The following is a 22,014-nucleotide window of genomic DNA, read 5'->3' as shown; positions in this document are numbered from 1 at the left end:
CATAGCCCTGAGGAGCTTACAGAATGTTGCAGTCTAGGTACAATATAGGTACAGTCTAGTTTTCTATTACACAGAGCATTCCTCTCAACAAGGCCAGAACTCTGACACTTACGACCAACAATTTAAATGCGGACACAGCGCGCATGCACCTTCAATGCTGATACACTTAAAAGAAATAGTCAGCTAATGTGTTTATCCAATTATTGGACAATACTCTAAGTATGTGTTCATCTGAAAGACTGTTCCCCAGAAATAACACTAGAGAATTTAAGTTAACAAAATAACAAAATAGCCCCAGCCTTCTTTTTCCCATTTGGTCTTTTTGAGGAACTCGCCCTTCCTGTACTGCAGTGATGTTCTTTGGTCATAATACAGTGGGTTGAGTACATCAGCCTCTATCCATCTGTAAAAGTTGCTTTTAAGTGGCATAAGGTTCTTGCTTCTTGTTGAGAAATTAGTGAGCCAACTTTTGCACTGCTACCAGTCACTGCCAGCTTGGAGATCATGAAACTAGTGCTGATCACTTAGCTCATGAATGTTGTATGCACAATGGCCCACAGACTATGGAAACAGTTCTTACAATATTTAATATTCAAATATCTGAGACAGTTTGTTGAGGTGCAAGCAATGTTTATTGTGTTTCCAGCATCTATGATTCCCTACATAGCCTTTGGATTTTGTAGACTATTTGTGAAATATGGCCCACCTCTCTTTAAAATGACCTTATTAATAGTTCTGAAATATTCTATTTGTTTCTTAGATGGATATCTAGGGAGGAAAGATAGTTGTTCAAATTGGTATTCCCAAAATCTGGGTTAAATTCTTGGCTCTTCACAGATTTTCTGTGTAGTCTAGGGCAAGTCACTTAACCTTTTCATTCCTTTGCTTTCCATCTGTTAAAATGGGATGAATGCTTCCCTTCTCCTAACCACCGTCTCATCTATAACACACTATTGTCCTTTATTAGGTATACGTCCAGAACCTAGAACAACAGGATCTAATCTGGTTGCTACTGGAAGGTTACAAACACCACCCTGCTCCCCCAAAAAGCTCTACTACTAGGCCACACTAAAAAGAAAAATTAACAGGTGGTACTCAGTTCATGTATTTTGTTTGTAGGATCTCGAAGTGCTTTAAAAAAGGTAAGTTAGTATTATCATGCCTATTTTATAATTCTACCACAGGTAGGAAATTTGGCAGCGAAGTGAAATGACTTGGCTGGAGACACAATCAGTTAGTGGTAAAAAAGGGATTTCCACAGATCTCAAGACTGGAAGGGTATGTCTACACTACCCCACTAGTTCGAACTAGCGGGGTAATGTAGGCATACCGCACTTGCAAATGAATCCCGGGATTTGAATTTCCCGGGCTTCATTTGCATAAGCGGGGCGCCGCCATTTTTAAAACCCCACTCGTTCGAACCCCGTGCAACGCGGCTACATGGGGCACAAACTAGGAGTAACGGTAGTTCGAACTAGGAAGCCTAGTTCGAACTACCTAGTTCGTGCCCCGTGTAGCCGCGCTGCACGGTGTTCGAACCAGCGGGGTTTTAAAAATGGCGGCTCCCCGCTTATGCAAATAAAGCCCGGGAAATTCAAATCCCGGGCTTCATTTGCAAGTGCGGTATGCCTACATTACCCCGCTAGTTCGAACTAGCGGGGTAGTGTAGACATACCCTAAGAGACTACTTGTGGCCACCTGAACTGAACTACTGCATAATACAGACCATAGAATTTCTCCAAGTTAACTCCCAGAGCGTATCTTTCAGAGAAAAAAAATCCCATCTTGATTTAAAAAAACTGTCAGTGTCGCAGGATCCATCATGACCATTGGTAAAATGCTCCAATTGTGAATTACTCTCATTGTGAAAAAGTTATACCATACTTCCAGTCTGAATTGGCCTACTTCAGTCTTCGCCATTGGATAGTGTTATAACTGTCTGTGCTAGACTGAAGAGACCAATATTAAATATTTATTCCCTGTGTAGGTACTTTTATATGTAATCAAGTCACCCATTATCATAATCATGAGGATTCTGTTAGTTCCAAATATATTTATAAAACTCCTTCTTATGTCTCTACCCTGCATAATTATCCTTGCATCCCTTTGCTTCCCATATCAGTTTTCTGCAGTTCCTAACATCTGACTTACATTCATTGCTATCCACTTCCCTTTATTTCAAATTATTACAATTTTTAATATCTGCTCTCACTTTCTTTCTAAATCATATTTTTTTTAACCATTACAGCTTTCTTAATTGATTACAGGATTTGGTGCATCTTCTAAAGTGTTCTAAAATGATTGCCAATATCATTCACATTAATTCTGATTCATTAGGTTATTCTGATTATTTTCTTCATCCCATCTGATTTGGCTCATAATTATTTTCCCCTTTGTGAAACTGGCCCTATTAAAGGATTCTGAACTTTATGCTGGTTGACCATTATAAATGTGAAGTCAGGATCACTTGAACCTAAGCTACCATTAATTTTCATTGTGTGAGCACTTCCTCTTTATCGGTTAAGACAAAGTCTAATAAAGAATTTCCATGTTGTCTGCAACACTTTTTTGAATTAGGAAATTGCCATATATGTTTAGAAATGACAAGGAAAGGAATCCTTGCCCCCACATTTCCAGCTGCATGCTCAAACTCTTGCAGAAAATATTTACCAATTTGTGAAAAGTCCTTGCAAACTGCCCCTCCCACTGATTTGGCTAAATTCTTTGCACATTTGCATCATTCCTGTCCAAAAGTCAGAAATTAATCATCCCATAAGATTGTTTTTTCCTTGGGGTCATGGGTGGTTTTAAACTTGGCATTTTAATGCCTTTTTATTAAGATTAATTATGATTATAGATAAGAAAGAAGTGTCTGACCCATCATTTCAGGGAGACTATCCATAGATAATGACCAGCAGCATTCTGGGAAACATCAAGAGCAGTGCTAAGAGAAATAATTGCTTATGATATCTTGACTGGAAAGGACTCCTTGGCAAAAGTGAAGCAGTTAGAAAGTAAGAGATATCAATTAGGGAAGATGCACAAAACAGAGACGAAGACTTTCTGGTGTGTGCTGAAGGCAGCAAAGCCAAATTAGAATCATCACAAATGTAAGCACTGAAAAGGTTCCTTTCGTTATAGCTACAGTGCTACTATGGGCAGAAGAGTGAAAGAGAATTTAACAAGCACCATGAAGTCCAGAAGGTTACATAGAGTCTTTCTTAAAGAGCAAAAAACCAGTAAGTGAGTAAGTCTTCTGAGATCCACAGTACCTTAAAAGCTTTTTGTCTGAGATTTTATTGCCATAGCTCTATAATCACAGTAGAAAAATCTCTCCTTTATGACTAATACTCAATCTGCTCCTCAATGGAAAAAAATGACACAATTTTAAAAGGAACAAGCAGTGGAAAGCTATCCCCTAAGTCTGCAGCCTGAAAAAAGCCCGTAATCAGAATTTTCATAAAGAGAAAGCAATAAATACTCATTTGTTCCCTTACACCTCCCAATACTTGCAAAGATTTTTTGGTGTTAGGGAGGAAGAAGTAGGGTGCTTAAGTACAGCTAAACATCCTTGACACCTCTGTTAAATGTGTTGTTGCCCCATTTCAGAATCTAACACAATTATTCCAAGAGAACATCAATTGGTGTGTTCAACCAAGGGAGCATCCTGCTGCAATTATCCATGCTTTTGCCACCTGGAGGTTAGATTATTGCCATGTGCTCTACATGGGGATTATATATTGAGACCATTTGGAAACTGCAGCTAGTGCAAAATGGAAGCACCCACTTATTTAGCAAAGCGTCATGCAGAAGGGGCACATTACTAGCATGCTGTAATTAGCATCACCAAGCTGCCAATAAATTTCTGGCTGGAGTTTGCTATGTTGGTTTTAACTCCTCAAGCTCTAAACGGTTTGGAACCTGGTAACAGAAGGACCTCTTTTCTCCCTGTACCATACAGCTGCAGATATGACTAGAAGCCCACCCTCAATCTGAATGGGATTGGGTGGTGCTGGGGGACATTTGTAACTTTGGATATCCCTGGGCTGCCTGAGGCACCATTTATTAACAATCTGGGCATGCTCCACAGCCAACCTTTTCTCTTGAGCATGACTGGGAGTATGTCTAAACTATGTTTTTTTCCCCCAAAGAGGGTATGCAAATTCAGCAGGAATTTGCATATCTTCTTCCGATCACTTTTTCAAAAGCGTGTCTTTCAAAAGTGAAAGTAGTCTGAACACAGTTTCGAAAAACCGCGTAAACCTCCTTTTTTGGGGAAGAGCGTTTTTTTCCCGAAAAAAACATCCAGACTACTTTCACTTTTGGAAGACCTGCTTTCGAAAAAGTGAAAGGAAGAAGATATGCAAATTCCCATGGAATTTGCATATCCTCTTTCGAACCCAATCCTCCCTCCCCCCATAGTTTAGATATACCCCGGGTGCGAAGGGGGCTGGGGCCTGCTATTATTTGCTTGCGTTGCTGTACAGTACAGGCAGGTCTGTGACTGCAAATGATTTTAAAATCAGGCATGGTGAAAAACTAAAACTGTTATATTAACATTTTAAAGTAATGCCGCCACATTCTGTTGTGGAAAAACAACAATAAAGTAGTTAATCCATCCATTTAGACCAGGTTAGTTCTTTACATTAGCACAAATTTTGCCTAATAAAATGGTATTTATCTGGACCCACCCTGTACTTTACAGGCCCTCTTCTATTTTTTTAATGAGATAGCACACAGGGTACATCTGTCAGGGAGGAACAAAATCTATTTCTCTGAAGGTAGGGAAAGTGCATAGGGCTGTGCTTTCAGTAGACAGTAGTTCTCTTTCCATTTCAAACCTCCCTTCAAAGTTCTTTATCCTCTCCTTGTTCTAACGCCCTCAAACATAATGCTCAGATCTTCTGAATCATTTGAGAACATTATGAAACACTTCCTCCACATCCTCTTAAATGTTATCCATTTTATTCAGTGCTCAGGAGCAGAGTTTAAGCAATCTGTAGGTTATGCATGGTACATTTTGCTTCCTTTCTAATATTTCATTCAACTTCTAGCCAATCTTCAACATTAGCAATGACTTTTATAAGTAGGATTCCATGCCGCTTTCATGCATGGGCAAAATCAATCTTTTAAAAAACCGATACCATCTCCAGCAGAGGGCTTTGTTTCAAACATGAGACATACCTTCTTTCACCCAAAAATGTTTTGTGGAACTACATAAAAGTTTTAACTGCAACTATAAACTGTGTCCCCTCCCTCAAAAAAAGGTGACAGTGATATAAAATAGCTTGGTAGAAATATGAAATATGATTAGCTGAAAATGATTACAGCTCATATAGTCTATAACTAAATACATGAACATACATGCACATATTACTTGGACTCTTCCCTTGGAACAGATATTCTTGCTAAACAAACAATCATCTTTCACCATTCATTATAAAGGACATCATCTTGAAATACAAAACACTCAAATGTGAATATTTTAGCTCTTTAGTGATAAAAGGAATGACTCATTTTAATACCAAGAGATTAAAGACAGAAATCTGTTTCATCAATTAATTTATTCTATGGATTTGACACCAGATTGTGAATAGTCAATTTTGGTGATTCCTCTGCAGAATCAGAAATTTCTCATAGTTACATGGGTCTTTCATAAGTATGAGATGAGAGAAGAACATTACAAAAGACAGCCAAAAAATTCAACTGTAAAGCCATGAACATGACAAGAGCAGGATCTAGGGACAGGTGTAGTGCCTGAAATAGTTTCAATTCTTTTTTTTAAAGAATTAGATTTCAATTTGTTAGCACGTCATTCAAACACATGATTTAGAGCTAATTAAAAAAAACCACAAGAAAAAACACTCCCATTCCACAGAGCCTGAGGCTTCATGAGGAATTCTGTGCAGATGGTTGCATCTGTAAGTATTCTTGGGGTGCATGATGTTTTTGTGCATGGATTTCAGTCTTTGCTTTTAATGGTGTGTCCCGGTTCAGGGTCATGTTGTTTCCCAGCCTACGCAGGGGGCAAAAGGATGGGTGAAAACACTATTCAGCCACCTACTACAAGACTGCCTCCTTAGCTCTTGTTTCGGCCTAATCTGTGTTTGGTAAAGAGGAAGAGGTAATAAAGTAAGCATCTTCCCTGGGGATATGTTCAGATGCATACTGCATCTTACTCTGCCATTGACCAAAGGCTCAATCTGGCCCTAAATAGGTCAGATTAGATGATAATAGCCCTCTTTTGGACTTACAAAAATACAATTAAATTTATGACATAATCCGAGAAAATAACCAGTACTTTGGTTTTAAAACTTATACTACCATTTAATTAAATCAAATTCATTTTTTCAGTTTGGAAAGCAACAGTGATTTAAAAGTATCGTTTGTGATTGTCAAGGTCCACAAATGGCACTGAGAACATTAGTCAGGTGCACTGATATTTTTGTGCATTAATACAACACATGAATAAATATAAAAATGGACAAAAAAGTGAGCCTGTCTTAATTGGTGGGGAAAGTGAAGTGGGGGAAAAGGACAATAAAATGGGAGGGGCAATGGAACAAATTGAGGTACTCTAAAACTTTAGGCTAAGTCTACGCTGGCACTTACAGAGCTATAACCTTCTGCCTCAGGGATGTGAAAAAAAACAACCCCTGAGCGCAGCAAGTTACAGTGCTGTACGGCCGTGGCTGACCTTTAAACTTGTAAACACTGTAGACAAAGCCTTAGATATGATTTGCTGCTGCTCTGCAAGTGTATTTAGAATCCAATATGGAATTCTGAGGTAGTTTCCTCCAATATATGTAACTGGCATGGTAATTAGAGAGAAGACTAAGAATATATTCTTCATATTTCAACAACTTCAACTTTGTGAAGGCTCCAAACTGGGCTATACTTGCCAGGAAAGGGCCTGTTTTAAGAGAGTTAATACGTATAGTAATATGACAGGCTTATAGTGGCTTAAAAGCGTTTGTGGGGAATGAGGCGGAAAGTTTAATAAAAGGGTATTTTGCTACTGTACTTCAAACAGCCTTCTTGTGGTGCATTTTATTTACAATAGATGCAGTTCCAAGCTGTGTTGAAATGATTCAGTAAGTATGCATATCTTATTGTGTTATTGCTTAGATGATATTGTTACAATCAATAATACCTGGAGATTAAAAAAATAAGGCTCTTTCGGATTAGTTCAGGTGATTTTGATACTATTTAAACTGTGTATTTTGAAGAATGTACATATTCTAGTAATCTAGGTAAAATGTGTAAAACACCTATGCATACAGAACAGACTTTGTTGCCTTGATTATTATTAATTTTTAAATGTCTTCAAAATTGCAACACCTTCACTTCTGAAATCAAAGTAATTAATAAGTTATTTATAAGCATAAAAGAAACCAAACCCCAGATAACTATTTCCTTACAATTTTAAAATGTGTTTTAAAAAGCTGATATTAAAAAACCAACATTCTTCCAGAAATGTGTGGTGTACAAGTTTCTACCTAAAACAAACTTTTTACTGCAGAAATTATAACTCCTTAAAAACATATGTGTATAAAATAACTGAATTTAAACTATTTAAGGAATGTTACAAAAGCATAATAAATTAAACAGTGTCATAAAACATTTAAAATGTTGTTCTGCAGTTGACACATTCCCCAGCAGCACTGGAAACTCAAATACAACAACACAATTCTTCCCTAAGAGAGCCAGAAATATTACAATAAAATACATAATAATAATAATAATAATAATAATAATAAATACTCAGATATTTTGTCCCAGCTGACTAAGAGTAGGAAGTAAACTAAATGATTATTAAAATTCTTCTGGGTTTTAAATCTAAGACATTTAGAAAAAAATGAAAGAACGTGTTTTTTAAAACTATGGTATTTATCTTGTCAGGGTCCCTTTAAGGATTACATTTAGAGAGCAACCTACAGCTCAACTTCAGCAGTGGAATAAAAAGTTCTTAGTATAAGTATGAAATTTCAATCTGCAGCAGCTGATAAGAATAGATGATTTTATTACTTTATATAGTCTGATCAATAAATTAAATTAAAACCTTAACTGCATAAATATCTGTTGTAAGGATTTTAGTACATGGTATAAATACACATATGTGTGATGGTCTTGCTCCTGCAAGATGAATTTTGGAAAGAACATTTTATATATAATCACAATGACTGGTTTTTAGTTCTCTTAAGTCTCAACATTTCGCATCTGATTAACTGAGCAGCTCCAGAGGCTGCTTGTCTGAAATCAGTGAGGCAGTCAGAAATTTTACAGTGTAAAAATTTGCTTCGACTACCGAGGAAACCAGGGACAAACTAATGGCATGTTTGCACAACCTACAGGGTGGCTTCTTGATCTCTAGTCCCTTTGGGGAGCGTTTTGGATTTCAGCAAGTGAATCAAACAAAGAACAGTGAAACTGGCAAAATAACTCTTGAAAGAGACAACTGTGTTTTGTTTTGTTTTAAATGGCATCTAACTGGGAAGAAGTGTATCTTGATTAAAGGGGGACCTTTTATGAACTGAATGTTTGATATCACATGCCAAATTAATTGTAATTAGCACAACATGTGCTGTGGTCATTTGTGAATGTTACAACTGCATGTTTCACCTTTGTTCAATGGATTTCTACGGGTAATGTTCTCTAGTGTATGGTTGTTTTATCCTAACTTCAAATCCCATTACAACATTTTAAAATACCTGCTAAGGTTCCCCCCCCCACAACCAATAAACAAAAATAGTAGCAGTTTGAAAGAAAAAAATCCATCTGCCGCACATCCTTTGAAGGAACAGCTAGTTAGCTGTGCCCTTTACATTATCAGATTAAAGTACTGATGAGATTTCAAAAAACTGTCTTAACTATTTACTGCTCTTCCTAAATTTAGCAAAAGGCTCTTCATATTCTCTTACCTTTATGGTTTTGGTCTGGAGTCTGAGTCCATTTAAAGTGTTAATGGCTTTCTCTGCATCCTTTGGATCAATATAGTTAACAAATCCATACCCTAAACTCTGCCCTGTTGAAACATAAGAAACAAAACAAAACAAAAAAGGACTCAGTATCTTTTCAGCACATGATGACTTCCAAATGTGGAATCAAAATTCTCTTCTAGTGTTTCTTTTCACCATCACTTTCACCTAGACTCTCTACATAAGCAGGGTGTCAGTTTTCCACCATTCCATTTTTGGCCTTAATGCACTGTGCAAGCTAACAGAAAAAGTTTAAAATAGCCACTACAGTGTACATACCTAAAAGAAAAAAAGCTAAAAAACGCTCATCAACAAGTTACCTAAAAAACATGTTAATGTGTTGCCATCAATGGAATTACATAAACACAATTCATAGCTTTGTGTTGAGTTTGTAAAAAACTGGAGGATCAGCTGTACAAGCAACATGGTTCCCATTTAAAATGAAATGTTTATAGTCTGCCTGTTTTCGTAATGTCAAATTTCAGAAACCTTGTATTTTTAACATGCCCTTCCAAAACACTTTGCTCAGTTGGTGTATGGTGTAACATATATATAATATGTTATTGACTTGTGAATGGCAGCACAGAAATGAAAAGAAAGGACAGACAATCACATGCCAGGATAAGCTCTTACATTATGTTTTCTTTAATATGTTGGTGATACCGGCAAAGACAATACGGTACCACTGCTGCTGCATCCGGATGGCAGGAGCCCATTTTAGCAGCCAAATCATTTCAACAGCTTCTGTTTTACTGGTAGTGTCTGTGTTTATGTTTGTAGTAGAAGAAGGAGACCTGGTTTAACAACTTGGTTTGTAAAATGGAGATAGTGATGTACTATTATTAATTCTATACATATACGCATATACAGCAAGGACAACTAGAGGGTCTAAAATGGAGTAGAACATCACAAAGCACCACCAAAAAAATTACACCTTTCCCCCACTGATTTTACAATACAGCATTGTTAAAAGCACATAAAAGACAATAGCAACAAAGCAGCAGATTCTACACTTAGGCTTCCATATTCCTTTGTCTTATGGACCATATTTAATTTATTTTGGATATCTGACAAAGGCAATCATTTGCTGTATATTTTTTTAAAATAACAGACACTGGGTGTACAGAAGGAGTAGAGATAATCTGGCTTTAAAAAATATGTCCAGGCAGCAGGCATTTTTTTTGAATCTCACCCTCTGCTGTCACACATTTTTATAACGAATTTGGAAAAGGCTTTGTCCAAACCCTACCTGCACATGGGGTCCAATGTGCAGAGGAATCATCCTGATTTTGCTCAAGAGGGGGAAGAGGAAGAAAGGCTGTGAAAATCCCACACAGGCAGAGATGTAATAGGCTGTGAAAACTATACGGTCTCTGAATGTACTAATGCAAAAGTAGCTACCCATCTCTTTCTCTTAGTGGAAAGCAGAGGTCACAAAGGATCCTGCACATGAAGAGCCAGGCCCTAGTCTGGTGGAGGGTATTCCATCTCTGCTACAATAAACCTTGTTATTTTGGCTTTGTGTAGAGAAAGTAAGTGCATCTGCCCTGATTTTGAAAATAAATGTGTTGCATAATCTATATACACTAGAAGTGTCTCAGTCTTCAACAAAAAATTAGATCAAGGTGCTCAATTTTTAAAGGCTTAAATGCAACACACTTTTATAAACCCACAGAAATGCTTTATTTCATTGCTACAATGACCACATGCAGCGCTGCAGACAGGAAATTGCTATTTTAAATTACATACGTCAAGGGAGCACTTCCATTCACTGCGTTTAGAAGTACAAGCACAAAACACACCCACTCTTCCTGAATGGCTAAATTCATCTCAGCAAATATATTTCCAATCTCAGTTAAGTGGCATCGACCAAAAGTTAAACTGAGCAAAGAACCAGAAGCATAAATAATGTAACACAGTTTTAAGGTCACCCCTCCCCACTCCTACCAAAGGCAGAGCTTTTCAAACTTGGGTCAGGACTCCAAAGTGGGTTGTGACCCCATTTTAATGGGGACCCCAGGGCCAGCATTAGATTTGCTGGGATCCAGGGCTGAAACCCAAAAATCACTGTGACGGGGGGGTCGTCCCTCGCTTAGTACGGCAGCATGCCCCCAAGCACTTCCTGCGGCGCCGCCAGCACGTTCAAGCATGGATCCTCAGCCCTGCGGTGGGTTTGCGGCATATGTGCGCTGGCCGCCAGCACCCCGGCAGACTTTAGGGCCCGGAGGGGGAGGGGGGAAGGAGAGGAAGTTACAAAGGAACGCCGCTCCAGGTGCGACTTTAATAACCCAGAAGGGCAAGGAATTCCCCCTCTGGCCAAGGAAAGGCTCATTGCATTCTCCTCAACAGGGGACGGAGACCAGGAAAGGGGGACAGCCAGGTCTGGCGGTGTGGAGCTACGCCCTCGCCCCTCAAGATGTGGCAGACTGAGAGTCAACTAAAGACTGAAACTACTGGGACCAACCATTTTTGGGGGCCCAGGGTTAGGAAACGTTAAGCCAGCAGGACTGCAGGTAAAAAGGAGGCTGGCTACGACGGCGAACCCACTGCCTACCAATCGTCGTCCTGCTACCCACCCCCAAGCAGGATAGTGCTGCTCAGACTGCTGCCCACTTCTGGGGTCATTCAGTAAAACTTTGTTGTCAGAAGAGCGTTGTGGCGCAATGAAGTTCAAGAACCCTTGACCAAAGGTATTTATACGGACCCCATGGCAGCTGTAGGCAAGCCCTTTCCCAGTCTTTAATATCAATGATCAGTCCTGTGGCACCTTAGAAACAAACAAATAGATCATATCATGAGCTTTCGTGGATAAAACCCATATCACAAAAACTCATGATATATTTGTTAGTCTCTAAGATGCTGCAGGACTGCTCATTGTTTTTAAAGTTACAGACTAAACCAACTATTTTTCTTAGTCTTTAATATGTTTACCCTCAATATACCTGGGAAGTCGGGAAATGCACTTTGGGTCAGAGAAAGTCTTTGTGTTGTGTATTTGTATAGCGCCTAGCACCACTGGGTCCTGTTCCACGAGTGGGGCTTATAAATGCTATCTCAATAAAATTATTATTATTATTATTATCTAGCTCTTGTACTGCACTTTTCATCAGCAGAGCTCAATAAAATGAAGAATAATATTTCACAATGGGGAACTGTGACACACAGAGGATATGTGTACACAGAAGTGTTATTTTGGAATTAGGGATGTTAAATATTGGTTAATTGATAGTTAATTCTTATCGGTTAGTCGACTATTCTATAGTCCCCAGGGGTGGGGCTGGAAGCCAGTGAGCTCTGGAGCCCCCTGCCACTCCATGCTACTGTCTCTGTATCAGGGGCAGCAGCATGGGGTGCCAGGCGGGAGCTGGTCCGCTCGTTTAAAAACCAGCTCCCCTTGCGGACTAGCTGCCTGTTGCCCTGCGCTGCTGCCTCTGGTACAGGGCAGCAGCACAGGGTGGCAGCAGCCCCCGTCGAGGGGAGGGGCTGAGCTCTCTGACCCGGCACGAGCCAGAACTGAACCAGGTTACCTACCTCCTAATACACTTTAAATGCAGAGCTGCAGTGCGTATAGGTTCAGGATCCAGTGCAAACGAGGACTGAGCTGGGCTGCTGGCCAGCCTGCTAAAACGATTACTGGCAGGTGCAGGGAGGGAGGGTGAAATGCGTGTAGTCTATAGCATTAACCTATAAGCTTTTCCTCTTCGGTTAATTGACTACGCTATTACATCCCTATTTGGAATAACTGACATTATTCCAAAATAACACAGTCTGCATCTACACTACAAGCAGTTACTTCGACATAATGTCAAAATAATGTCAAGCTGGAGGACTTCTTACTCAGAATCCTGTAACCTTCATTTTATGCGGAGTAAGGGAAGTCGGAGGAAAAGTTTTCTTCCTTGGATGTCCGGCTGTCTAGACTGCGCCAAAAGCCGAAATAAGCTATTTCGACTTAAGTTTCGCAATCAACGTAGTTCAAGTTGCGTAGCTTATTTTTGTTTTAGCCCTGCTGCATAGATGTACCCAGAGAGAATAAGGCCCAGCTTTTCAAAGGTATTAAGAGTGGATCTGTTCGGCACTGTAAGGTCTCAGAGATTTCACTGGCTTAGTTCCATTCTCAAAAAAGACAGGCTTTTAGATCCAGATCCTCACAGGTACTTAGTCACCTAAATCAAACTGAAGTCACAGGAATTTAGGCTCCTAAGTGCCTAAGTCACTTAAGTATCATATATATAGTAGCTCAATGTCTGAGAGACTGTAACGCTGTAGCGTTACAGTCTTGCCTCTGCGGGGCACTCTTGCCTCCCGCCATGGCGCTTGGCTGAGTTCTGCACCGCTCGGCCAGGCCGCAGAGGGGGAGCAAGCAGTGGCAAGCGGCCGTTTGGGGTCCGCGCTCCCCATGCAGCACCCCTGTGCTGCATGGGGAGCGTGGACTGCAAATGGCCGCTTGCTCTCCCGCCGCGGCCCGGCCAAGTGGCGCACTTACACCGCTTGTTCCCCCGCGGTGGCCTAGCTGAGCGGCGCAGAACTCAGCCGAGTGCCACGGTGGGAGGGGAAGGGGGGGCGTGGTGGTGACATAAATGGCCCCACCTCCTGGCCATGTACGTCACTGGGGTAGGGTAAAAAAAAAACGGACACTCTTGATCGGAGGTGGGAGAGGGGAGGGACTGGCCAGGAGAGGAGCAGGGCTGGCTGGGAGGGGGTGGGGTGAGAAGCAGAGTTGGGGGAGGGGAAGGCAGCGTAGCTGGCTAGGGGAGAATGGGGGAGAGGCGGCCAGCAGGACGCAATGCTGGTTGGGGGTGGGGGTCAGAGGCAGCGAGGCTGGCTGTGGGAAATCAGGAGGAGGAACTGGCTGGTGGGGGGCGGGGAGAGGGAATCGGCCAGCGGGAGGAAGGACTCACCCGGGCGCGTGCAGATCCCAGAGTGCTGTCCGCCTCGCTCTTGCATCCCCGACGGAGACAGAGGAGAGCGGAGAGAGAGTGAGAGGCAGGAGGAGACGGAGAAGAGAAAGGGAGAGTGAGAGGCAAGAGGGGGAGAAGAGAAAGAAAGAGACGGAGAGTGAGGCAGAAGGCGGAGGAGAGCTGAGAGAGAGAGGGAGAGGTAGGAGGAGGAGGAGAGAGAGTCGGAGCGAGAGACCGGAGGCTCAGGAGAGAAGACCGACATGGAGGAGAGACCTGAAAATCCAGTCCTATGACGGGCTAATTGGCTAGTTGCAACATAGTTACCTATAGGTATCTAGACAGACCTAAGAATCTGTCCCTGAAGGACAAGGGCTTATGAACAGGCTACAGCTGGGTCAGACCAAAGGTCCATCTAACCCAGAACCCAATCTTCCAATAACCACTAAAACCAAGTGCTTCAGACATAAAGAACAGAACAGACAATCATCATATCATCCATCCCCTGTTGCCCATTCCCAGCTTCTGGCAAACAGAGGCTAAGGAAACTTCAGAGCATGGTTTTGTATCCTTGACCCTCAGGCTAACAGTCAGTCGTGAACCTATCCTCCATGACTTACCTAGATTTTTTTTTAAAAACTCTGTTATTGTCTTGGCCTTCACAGTATCCTCTGGCAAAGAGTTCAAAAGGTTGACTGTGTATTGTGTGTAAAAATACATCCTTTTATTTGAGTTAAACCCACGGCTCATTAATTTCATTTTGTGACCTCTAGTTCTTACGTTATGAAAAAGAGTAAACAACACAACCTTATTCACTTTCTCTACACCAGTCATGATTTTATCAATCTTTTTCATATCCCCCCTTCATTGTCTCTTTCCAAGCTCAAAAGTCCCAGTCTTATTAACTTCTCCTTGTACGGAAGCTGTTCCATACTCCTAATCAGTTTTGTTGCCCTTTCCTGTACTTTTCCAATTCTGATACATCCTTTTACATGAGACACGCTCTACACGTAATATTCAAGATGTGTACCTACCATGGATTTATTTAGAGGCAATATGATATTTTCTGTGGCATTATCTACCCCTTTCCTACTGATTCCTAACATTCCGTTAGTGTTTTAAGGCCTGGCTGACACTGGAAGAATTACTCACATGTGCACTTCAGAGCTGTAGTTGTAGCTGTGCTGGTCCTAGTATATTAGAGACACACGGTGGGTGAGGTAATATCTTTTATTGGACCGACTATGGTTGGTGAGAAAGATAAGCTTTTGAGCCACTCAGAGCTCTTCTTCAGGTCTAGGAAACATACTGCGAGCATCGCAGCTAAATGCCAGGTGGAACAGATTGTTTTACACAAATAGTTAGTAAGTGCTTTTCTAGGTAGAGTGGCCTATTAACACCCCTGCAGGCATTGGACCAAAAGAGGGTGTTAGTTGATTACAGACTGTTGTAATAAGCCATAAATCCAGTGTCTCTGCTGAGTTCCTGGTTTTTTTTTGTCTATCAGAGTTATGAATTTCAGTTCCGAAGCTTGTCTTTGGAAAGTGTTGTGCAGGTTTCCTTTGAGGATCAGACTGAGAGGTCACACATAGAATGATTGCTTGGTAAAAAGTGTTCACCCACTACTGATAGGAAAATAAGTCAGAAACATTCTGAGTGAGTCCATTCAATAGCATAGGGATTATCTAGTTGCCCTTGAAGAATTGTTACTGGGAAATTCAGTGCACTGGATGAGGCACGTTTGTTCCGAGGCACGTTTGTGGTGTCTATGGGGGTCTAGAAAGGTGTGTTGCAAGGGGTGTTGCTGATGACAGCAGTGGAGATAAGTCTGCAGATTTTGCAACTACTTTTTTTCTTGCAGGATCTAGTTCTGCTTTGAGTTGGTGTGTCCTGGACGATGGGTAGCTTGCTTCTAATGATGGTCTTTGAGAGGCTGTGGAGTGGTTTGAAAGCTAAAAATTCAGAAAGGATTTCTTTCAGGGCATGGTTGTCATCAAGTATGTGCTGGAGCAGTCTGAAAATATCCCATATAATTTCCACTGTGGGATGGCAGGTGACAACTAAGGGTATGTGGTTGGACCAGCTTGTATTGCTAAGCAACCTGTTTTACCTTGCATTTAGCTGTAACACTGAAGTATCTTTGCCTAAGCTGAAGAAGAGAACTGTGTGGCTCAAAAGTGTCTTTTTCACCAACAGAAGTTGGACCAATAAAAGATATGACCTTCCTAACCATGTTGTTCTCAGACACATTGCATAATACCTTGCTAAGGAAGAGAACACAGATAAAAACAACCTAATAAGGAACTTGGGGTGGAGAGTGTCATGAATCAGCTGATACAACAAGAGAAAGAAACTGATTCGGAGACAAAGCTTTTTATGTCCGTCCCCCCCGCCTCCCCGATTCCTTTCTCTGGAATTCCTTAGTTACATCATGAAGGTCACTTTGCACTGGCCACACAAAAAGATATCTACACAGATGCTTCCTCAAAAGCGGAAGGAGGTAACTCATACACACAAAGTTACATCCTCATGTTTGCAGAGTCTGGTTCAAAGAACAAAATTAAGTTGTTCCTCAAAACAAATGATTGATAATAAATGTACAAAGTTATGCATCAACTTTTACTCCTAAGATTCTGAATGTTTTATTATATTCATGTTAATTCCTACATCAGTTGTATTATACTGTATATAATTTCTAGTGCAAAGAAAACTCTAAGTTGGCCAGGCCAGTACAACATTCTCAACACTTATTTTCAAGGAAACCAAAAAATGTAGAATACTACTTTACTATGAAATGAACCCTAAAACTCAATACACAGTGCTCCTGATGCAGTTGTTTCAATTACCAATTTTTTGTTCCTACACTCTGCCATATGATTTAGTAGTCTGTACTTTACATCAGTAATGCTGAAAGAAAAAATCGTCTACCTCAGTCCACAGAAGGCCGGCCAACAGAGGCAAAAGGAAAAAGCCACAGAAAAACATCATTTTGTGAAAACCTGTCAACACCAATAAATCTCATGACAATAAAAATAACCCTAGATTCATGTTATCTGAGAATGGATACTGAAGGAGGGGAAGAAAATTTGTTCTAAACCATAGCCAGGAAATAGGAGCTTTCATTTACTTGATTTTATCTTTTGATTGCATGTTCTGAAAATGAATATAATGTCTTAGGCCCTGATTCGGCAACATGTAGCTACAGTCGGGCAAGCCAATGAGGCCTCCTACAGGCCCAGTAGCCCATTCACACAATACATCAAAGGACCCGGTTAAATTGTGAATCTTGTTTTCTGTAATTTGAAATCCACTAGTTCAGACACTTTGATTAGGTGGGGCTAGCGTGTTGTATTTCTAGATCTCTGTGCTACTACTATTCCTGCTCGTGGTTCTCTCCTCCTCTTGCCCCAGTTTCTAGTGAAGCCATACCCCCCCCCCCCCAAGTAAAACAAATAAGACAACATCCTCTGAGCCAAGCTTGTCCTCTTTAGGTTGGCGTCCTGCACACTGGATCACCTTTTGAAACCCAAATGTGAAGAAATCAGACTCTCTGGCTTTGAGATCCACTGATGTGTGAGCAGCATTAAGCCAAAGCCAAAAATCTAGGCCTTTAAAAAAGGGATGGCCGAGGGGGAAGGAGAGGGGGATTTCATCACACTCATGAAAAGTGCTAGGTTTATCTATATTCACAAGATCTGGTACAATCTGGTACAGATTCCCTACATCAGGTCTTCCCTGTACCTCCCCTGTCATCACATCTACAGGTGAGATACTCACTGAAATCTTTGGCTGCTCTCCCAAAATCACCAGGGTCCATCGCTTTGGTGCTATTCTTGCAATGCCACATCTCCCCTTCAGTTACTGGACTAAGACTACTAACCCATTTTACATGAGCCCCCAGACACGAACAACATTCAGTCAACCTGGTCTAGGGATTTAGAGATCTCTACAGATTAAATGCAGTACCTCACACATTGCTCAGTTCCTTTAAATCCAATCCCTGCCCCCCACATCTATACTTAATCCTGTGAAATTTAGTGAAGGATTTGTTGCCAAAATGATATTCAGCTTGCTTCCCTACTACGCCAGCTGAGATCATGCCGATTATAACAGACTCCACTGACCACTATTACATTTTCAAACGCCTTCATGCTTTCTCCCAACTAACTACTCCTTATACCTCAGAGGAACTTCCCATAAAACATCTGCACAGCTACTCGTTAGCCTCCTCCAAACACTCCTATGCAGGATACCGACAAAAAACTTGACCGTGGTTAAGCTTCTGATAGGCTGATAAATCTGTGTCATGCTGACAATATTGTGTCTGTTTCATTTTACTACTCTGTCCATTTTAGGGGTTGGGACCCAACTTTTAGGGGTTGACACCCATCTTCCTGTTTTGAGTTTGCGCAGCATCAAGCACAATGGGGTTATTGTTCATTCTTAAGGCCCTTTGATATTAACAATATGAATAATTAGCAATCTGAACAAGAGCAATGGATCTTTCCATTTTACAAGCTTTCTAAACACAGGTGCACATCAATAATACAGTTCACAGCAATATCTTTTTAACTCATTTCTGGTCTCCCATTGGAAGCAGCAAACTCACTCAGGAAATGCAGAAGCAAGCTTATAAAAAGTCTCTCTCTCCTCCATACCATTTTTGATTAATAGTTTTCACTTACAAATCAGCAAAGGCGGAACATTTTTTGCATTCTCTGCATACTGTTCTGCTTTTTTAAACACATCTTAACAAAAGCCAATAAAGTAAACAAGAAAAATTATCAAATGGTCTTCTCGATCTGGTTAAAAGAAGCTTGCAAAACGCTGCATTCCTTTTTCTTCAAACATTAAGAATAGGCAGGACTAAGGATTAAGCGATAAGCCAGGCTTGCTCAGTCCCGGCTCATGCAGGGTCTGGGACCTAGCCCCACTGCGCCTCTGCAGTTTAAATGTAGTAGAAGCTGGTCAGAATGTTATCAGTTACACGTTTAGTGAATTACCTGCCTCTTACCATCTTTAGCTAGGACATCAGGGAAAAAACATACAAAACAAGCGACCTAATTATATTTAGGGTTTTATCCTGGATCTCCAGTGTTTAAGAAAGCCAACACACTTCTGGAGGATTTTAAACACATTCCCTTTCCCCACCTAAAATCAGTTTACTTTGGGGGATGTTGACAGAAGAGGAAGGCAAAGGAAGAAAATTAGGAATCACAATGGTCTTATTTCATTAGAAAACGTATTTTGGGGAGAAGGTGCAACATTCACTGAAGGTTACATGGATAGTACAGAGATGGAGACATTCAAATTTCACAAAGAGACAGAGGAGCTGCTAAGATCATCATCATTTTAGTTGGGAAAGGAAGTAGGGTTCTACAAAGAGACAAACACACACCTCAGTGTTGAGTCTTGTGAGCAACAGGTCCAGAAAAGTCAGCTCTTACTTAGGTATCAGGTGATGGATGAACATCTCAGCATGCTTTTCACTGGGTACAGGATCTTCCATTAAACCATCTCTCACCAAACCTTTGTATAAGTATCCACTTTTGGTTCATTGAACAGTGGCTTCCATGGGGCCTGGTCTACACTGGAGGGGAAGATTGACCTAAGATATGCAATCCAGCTACATTAATTGCATAGCTGGAGTTGAGGTATCTGAAATACCCGTCCACACTATGGGAGCCCGATGGGTGCACACATTCCCGTCAGCTTCCTTTACTCCTCACGGAATGAGAAGTACAGGATTCTAGCAGGGACTGCCCTCAGTGCTCGATTTAGGGGGTCTACATTAGACATGCTAAATCAAATGCTAGAACTGGGGTGGACAATAATTTTTGGCGGGGGGCCACTCCAAGATTTTGGTAAGTGGTCAAGGGCCACACTTTTCCGTGGAAGAGATGCAGGGTCTAGGTTGGAGTTGGGTGCAGAAGGGCACACGGGGTAAGGGACTGGGGTGCAGGAGACTGTGTGGGGTCTGAGAGGGAGTTTGGATGGAGGAGGGGGTTGTGACCCGGGTATGGGGATTGGGGTGTAGGGTTTGGGAGACAGTGTGGGTGCAGGAGAGGGTTCTGGCCTGGGGGAGGGGTGTAGGAGCGGGTACAGGGTCGGGGAGAGAGTTGTCACCTGGGGCAGGGGGTGCAGAGGGTTTGGATGGTGACCGGGGGGAGGGAGTTGGGGTGCCGGAGGCGCAGGGGTGCCAGAGGCACGCACTGGCTGGGAGGAGTTTACCTAAGTGCCTTCTGGACAGCAGGCTGCAGCATCCTCAAGGCAGGCTGGGCTCCCTGCCTGTTGCAGCCCCAGCCCGCTGGAAAATACAGGCTGCCCCCTCCACATGGCTCTCAACTCTGGGTGGGGGAAGAGGCTTGTGGTGCCTCAGTCTCTCAGGCCATCCTTTCAGCTCCTATTGGCTGGCTGTTTCTTGCCAATGGTAGCTGAGAGATTGGCTGAGGTCAGTTCTTACTGGCTGGTTGTTTCTGGCCAATAGGAGCTCAGGATTGGGCTGGGGAGATTACACGAAGCCTCCCCCTCCCTGCACAGCAGAGAGCCGCAAGGACGGTTTTAAACTGTGGTAGCTGTGTGAGGGTCTCGGCTGGTCTGCAGGCCGGATCCGGTGGCTTGGCAGGCTGGATCCGGCCCTCAGGCCATATTTTGCCCAGCCCTGCACTAGAACATTGACTTCTGGAGGGTCAATCTTCTCGCTGGGGGGAGACATGTCCTGAATGGTTATACCTACTGAAAGAGGAGGAAGAGACTCTTGGATAATCTTAAGAGTCTCCTTCCTGCCACGGTCTACAAAGAGCTGTGCATATTCTTATTAGGAATAATCCTTGGAGATGAGAACACTTTCCTATTCAGTTCACCTGTCCTCGGTATCCTTGCTCTTAACTAGTGCCCATTTGCACCGGAACTTGAGATGTCATCTATCTTTCCCAGTAGGGCAGAAGCAGCAACTGTCATTTAAGGAATCGGTACTGAAAGAAGAGTATGGAAAGAATACACAATGCTACCAAGATCAGAAAATTAAGATAAGCCCTTCAAAGCCTAAGGATGTTAAATTTAGATTAATCAACTAATCTAATAGTCTGCTTGAGTCCCCTGCTGGCTCCATGCTCCTGCTGTGCTTCTGCTTTTGAAATGTAGCAAGAATTTCTGCCACATTTCAAAGGCGGAAGCAGCACCAGTTCCCCAATGTGCTCCTGCCCTCCCCCCCACTGAGACATTCCTGGGAGGGAACCTGCTTTTTAGCCGGCTCCCACTAGCATTGGCTCCTGCTCCCCCACTTGCTGCCTCTCTCTGATAGAGGTAGCAAGGGGGGGGGGGAATGATTAGTCGAGTTGACTAGTCGCTCACATCCCTATCAAAGCCATAAGCCAATGTAATCAATGTAAAGGACACTACTTGTAGCTTTATACCGCAGGCTATTTAAAATAGACATGAACTGCTTCAGAGTAAACAGAAATTTGTTTAAGGAAGCTGCAGCTTGTCCAACAATGAAGAAAGCCTGTTTCTACTGCAATCCATCTGTCATATCTGCTACAGATTAGCAAGCACCTTCAGGGTCATTCTCAAACCAAAAGGGAGAAAGGTATGAACTATGAATGATTTGGTCCTTAAAAAAAAAAAGTCAAAAGATTTGTTTGATAGACATGGAATGGTACCTCCTGAAAGAATACAGGCCACCGGAAATAGTCCAGTACTATTGATGCAATAACTATGCTCCATTTTGAAAACGATTTGTAAGCTTTTGTGTATCTCTGATGTCACAAAAGGCAGGCTGGGCCCAAGCAGAGTAAATTCCAATCACACTAATATATGTTAGACCTCGAAGTAGTGCTCTGAACACAGGAAAAAGATACTGCTAATTAAACTGCAAGGACCATTCCACTATCCAAGAAATGCTGAACTCTCTCCCCAGCAAGCTATAGTATAGATACAATTTGAGAACACTGCTTACGGCTGGTTACAAAAGAGATGCCAGTAATGAAAGTTTTAGGCTAAAAAGGGTGGTCTTACAGGTCAGGGATACCTAGGATTCCAAGGTAAAACAAAGATGCTGTCTCCTCCTCCCCACCTCCAAAAGCCACTAATCATCAGGGAATATAATGAATCCGCAAAACTAAATTTCTGAAGAAGCA

General features: G+C 41.8%; 1 protein-coding gene across 5 annotated transcripts in view; it reads right to left on the bottom strand.

Moving 5' to 3' along the window:
* ELAVL4 (ELAV like RNA binding protein 4) overlaps positions 1 to 22,014 on the bottom strand; it is a 120,089-nt gene that overhangs the window by 15,243 nt on the left and 82,832 nt on the right. For all 5 annotated transcript variants that reach the window (XM_075935951.2, XM_006126430.5, XM_006126431.5 and 2 more), the window contains exon 3: positions 8,922 to 9,025. In XM_075935951.2, the coding sequence (XP_075792066.1) occupies positions 8,922 to 9,025 (104 nt within the window). The remainder of the gene's footprint in view (positions 1 to 8,921; positions 9,026 to 22,014) is intronic.

Source organism: Pelodiscus sinensis, chromosome 9 (genome assembly GCF_052426305.1).
Source record: "Pelodiscus sinensis isolate ZL-2025 chromosome 9, ASM5242630v1, whole genome shotgun sequence".
In the NCBI taxonomy this organism is placed as follows: domain Eukaryota; kingdom Metazoa; phylum Chordata; order Testudines; family Trionychidae; genus Pelodiscus; species Pelodiscus sinensis.
Note: the sequence above shows the minus strand (reverse complement) of the source record. Positions and strands in the feature narration are given on the sequence as shown.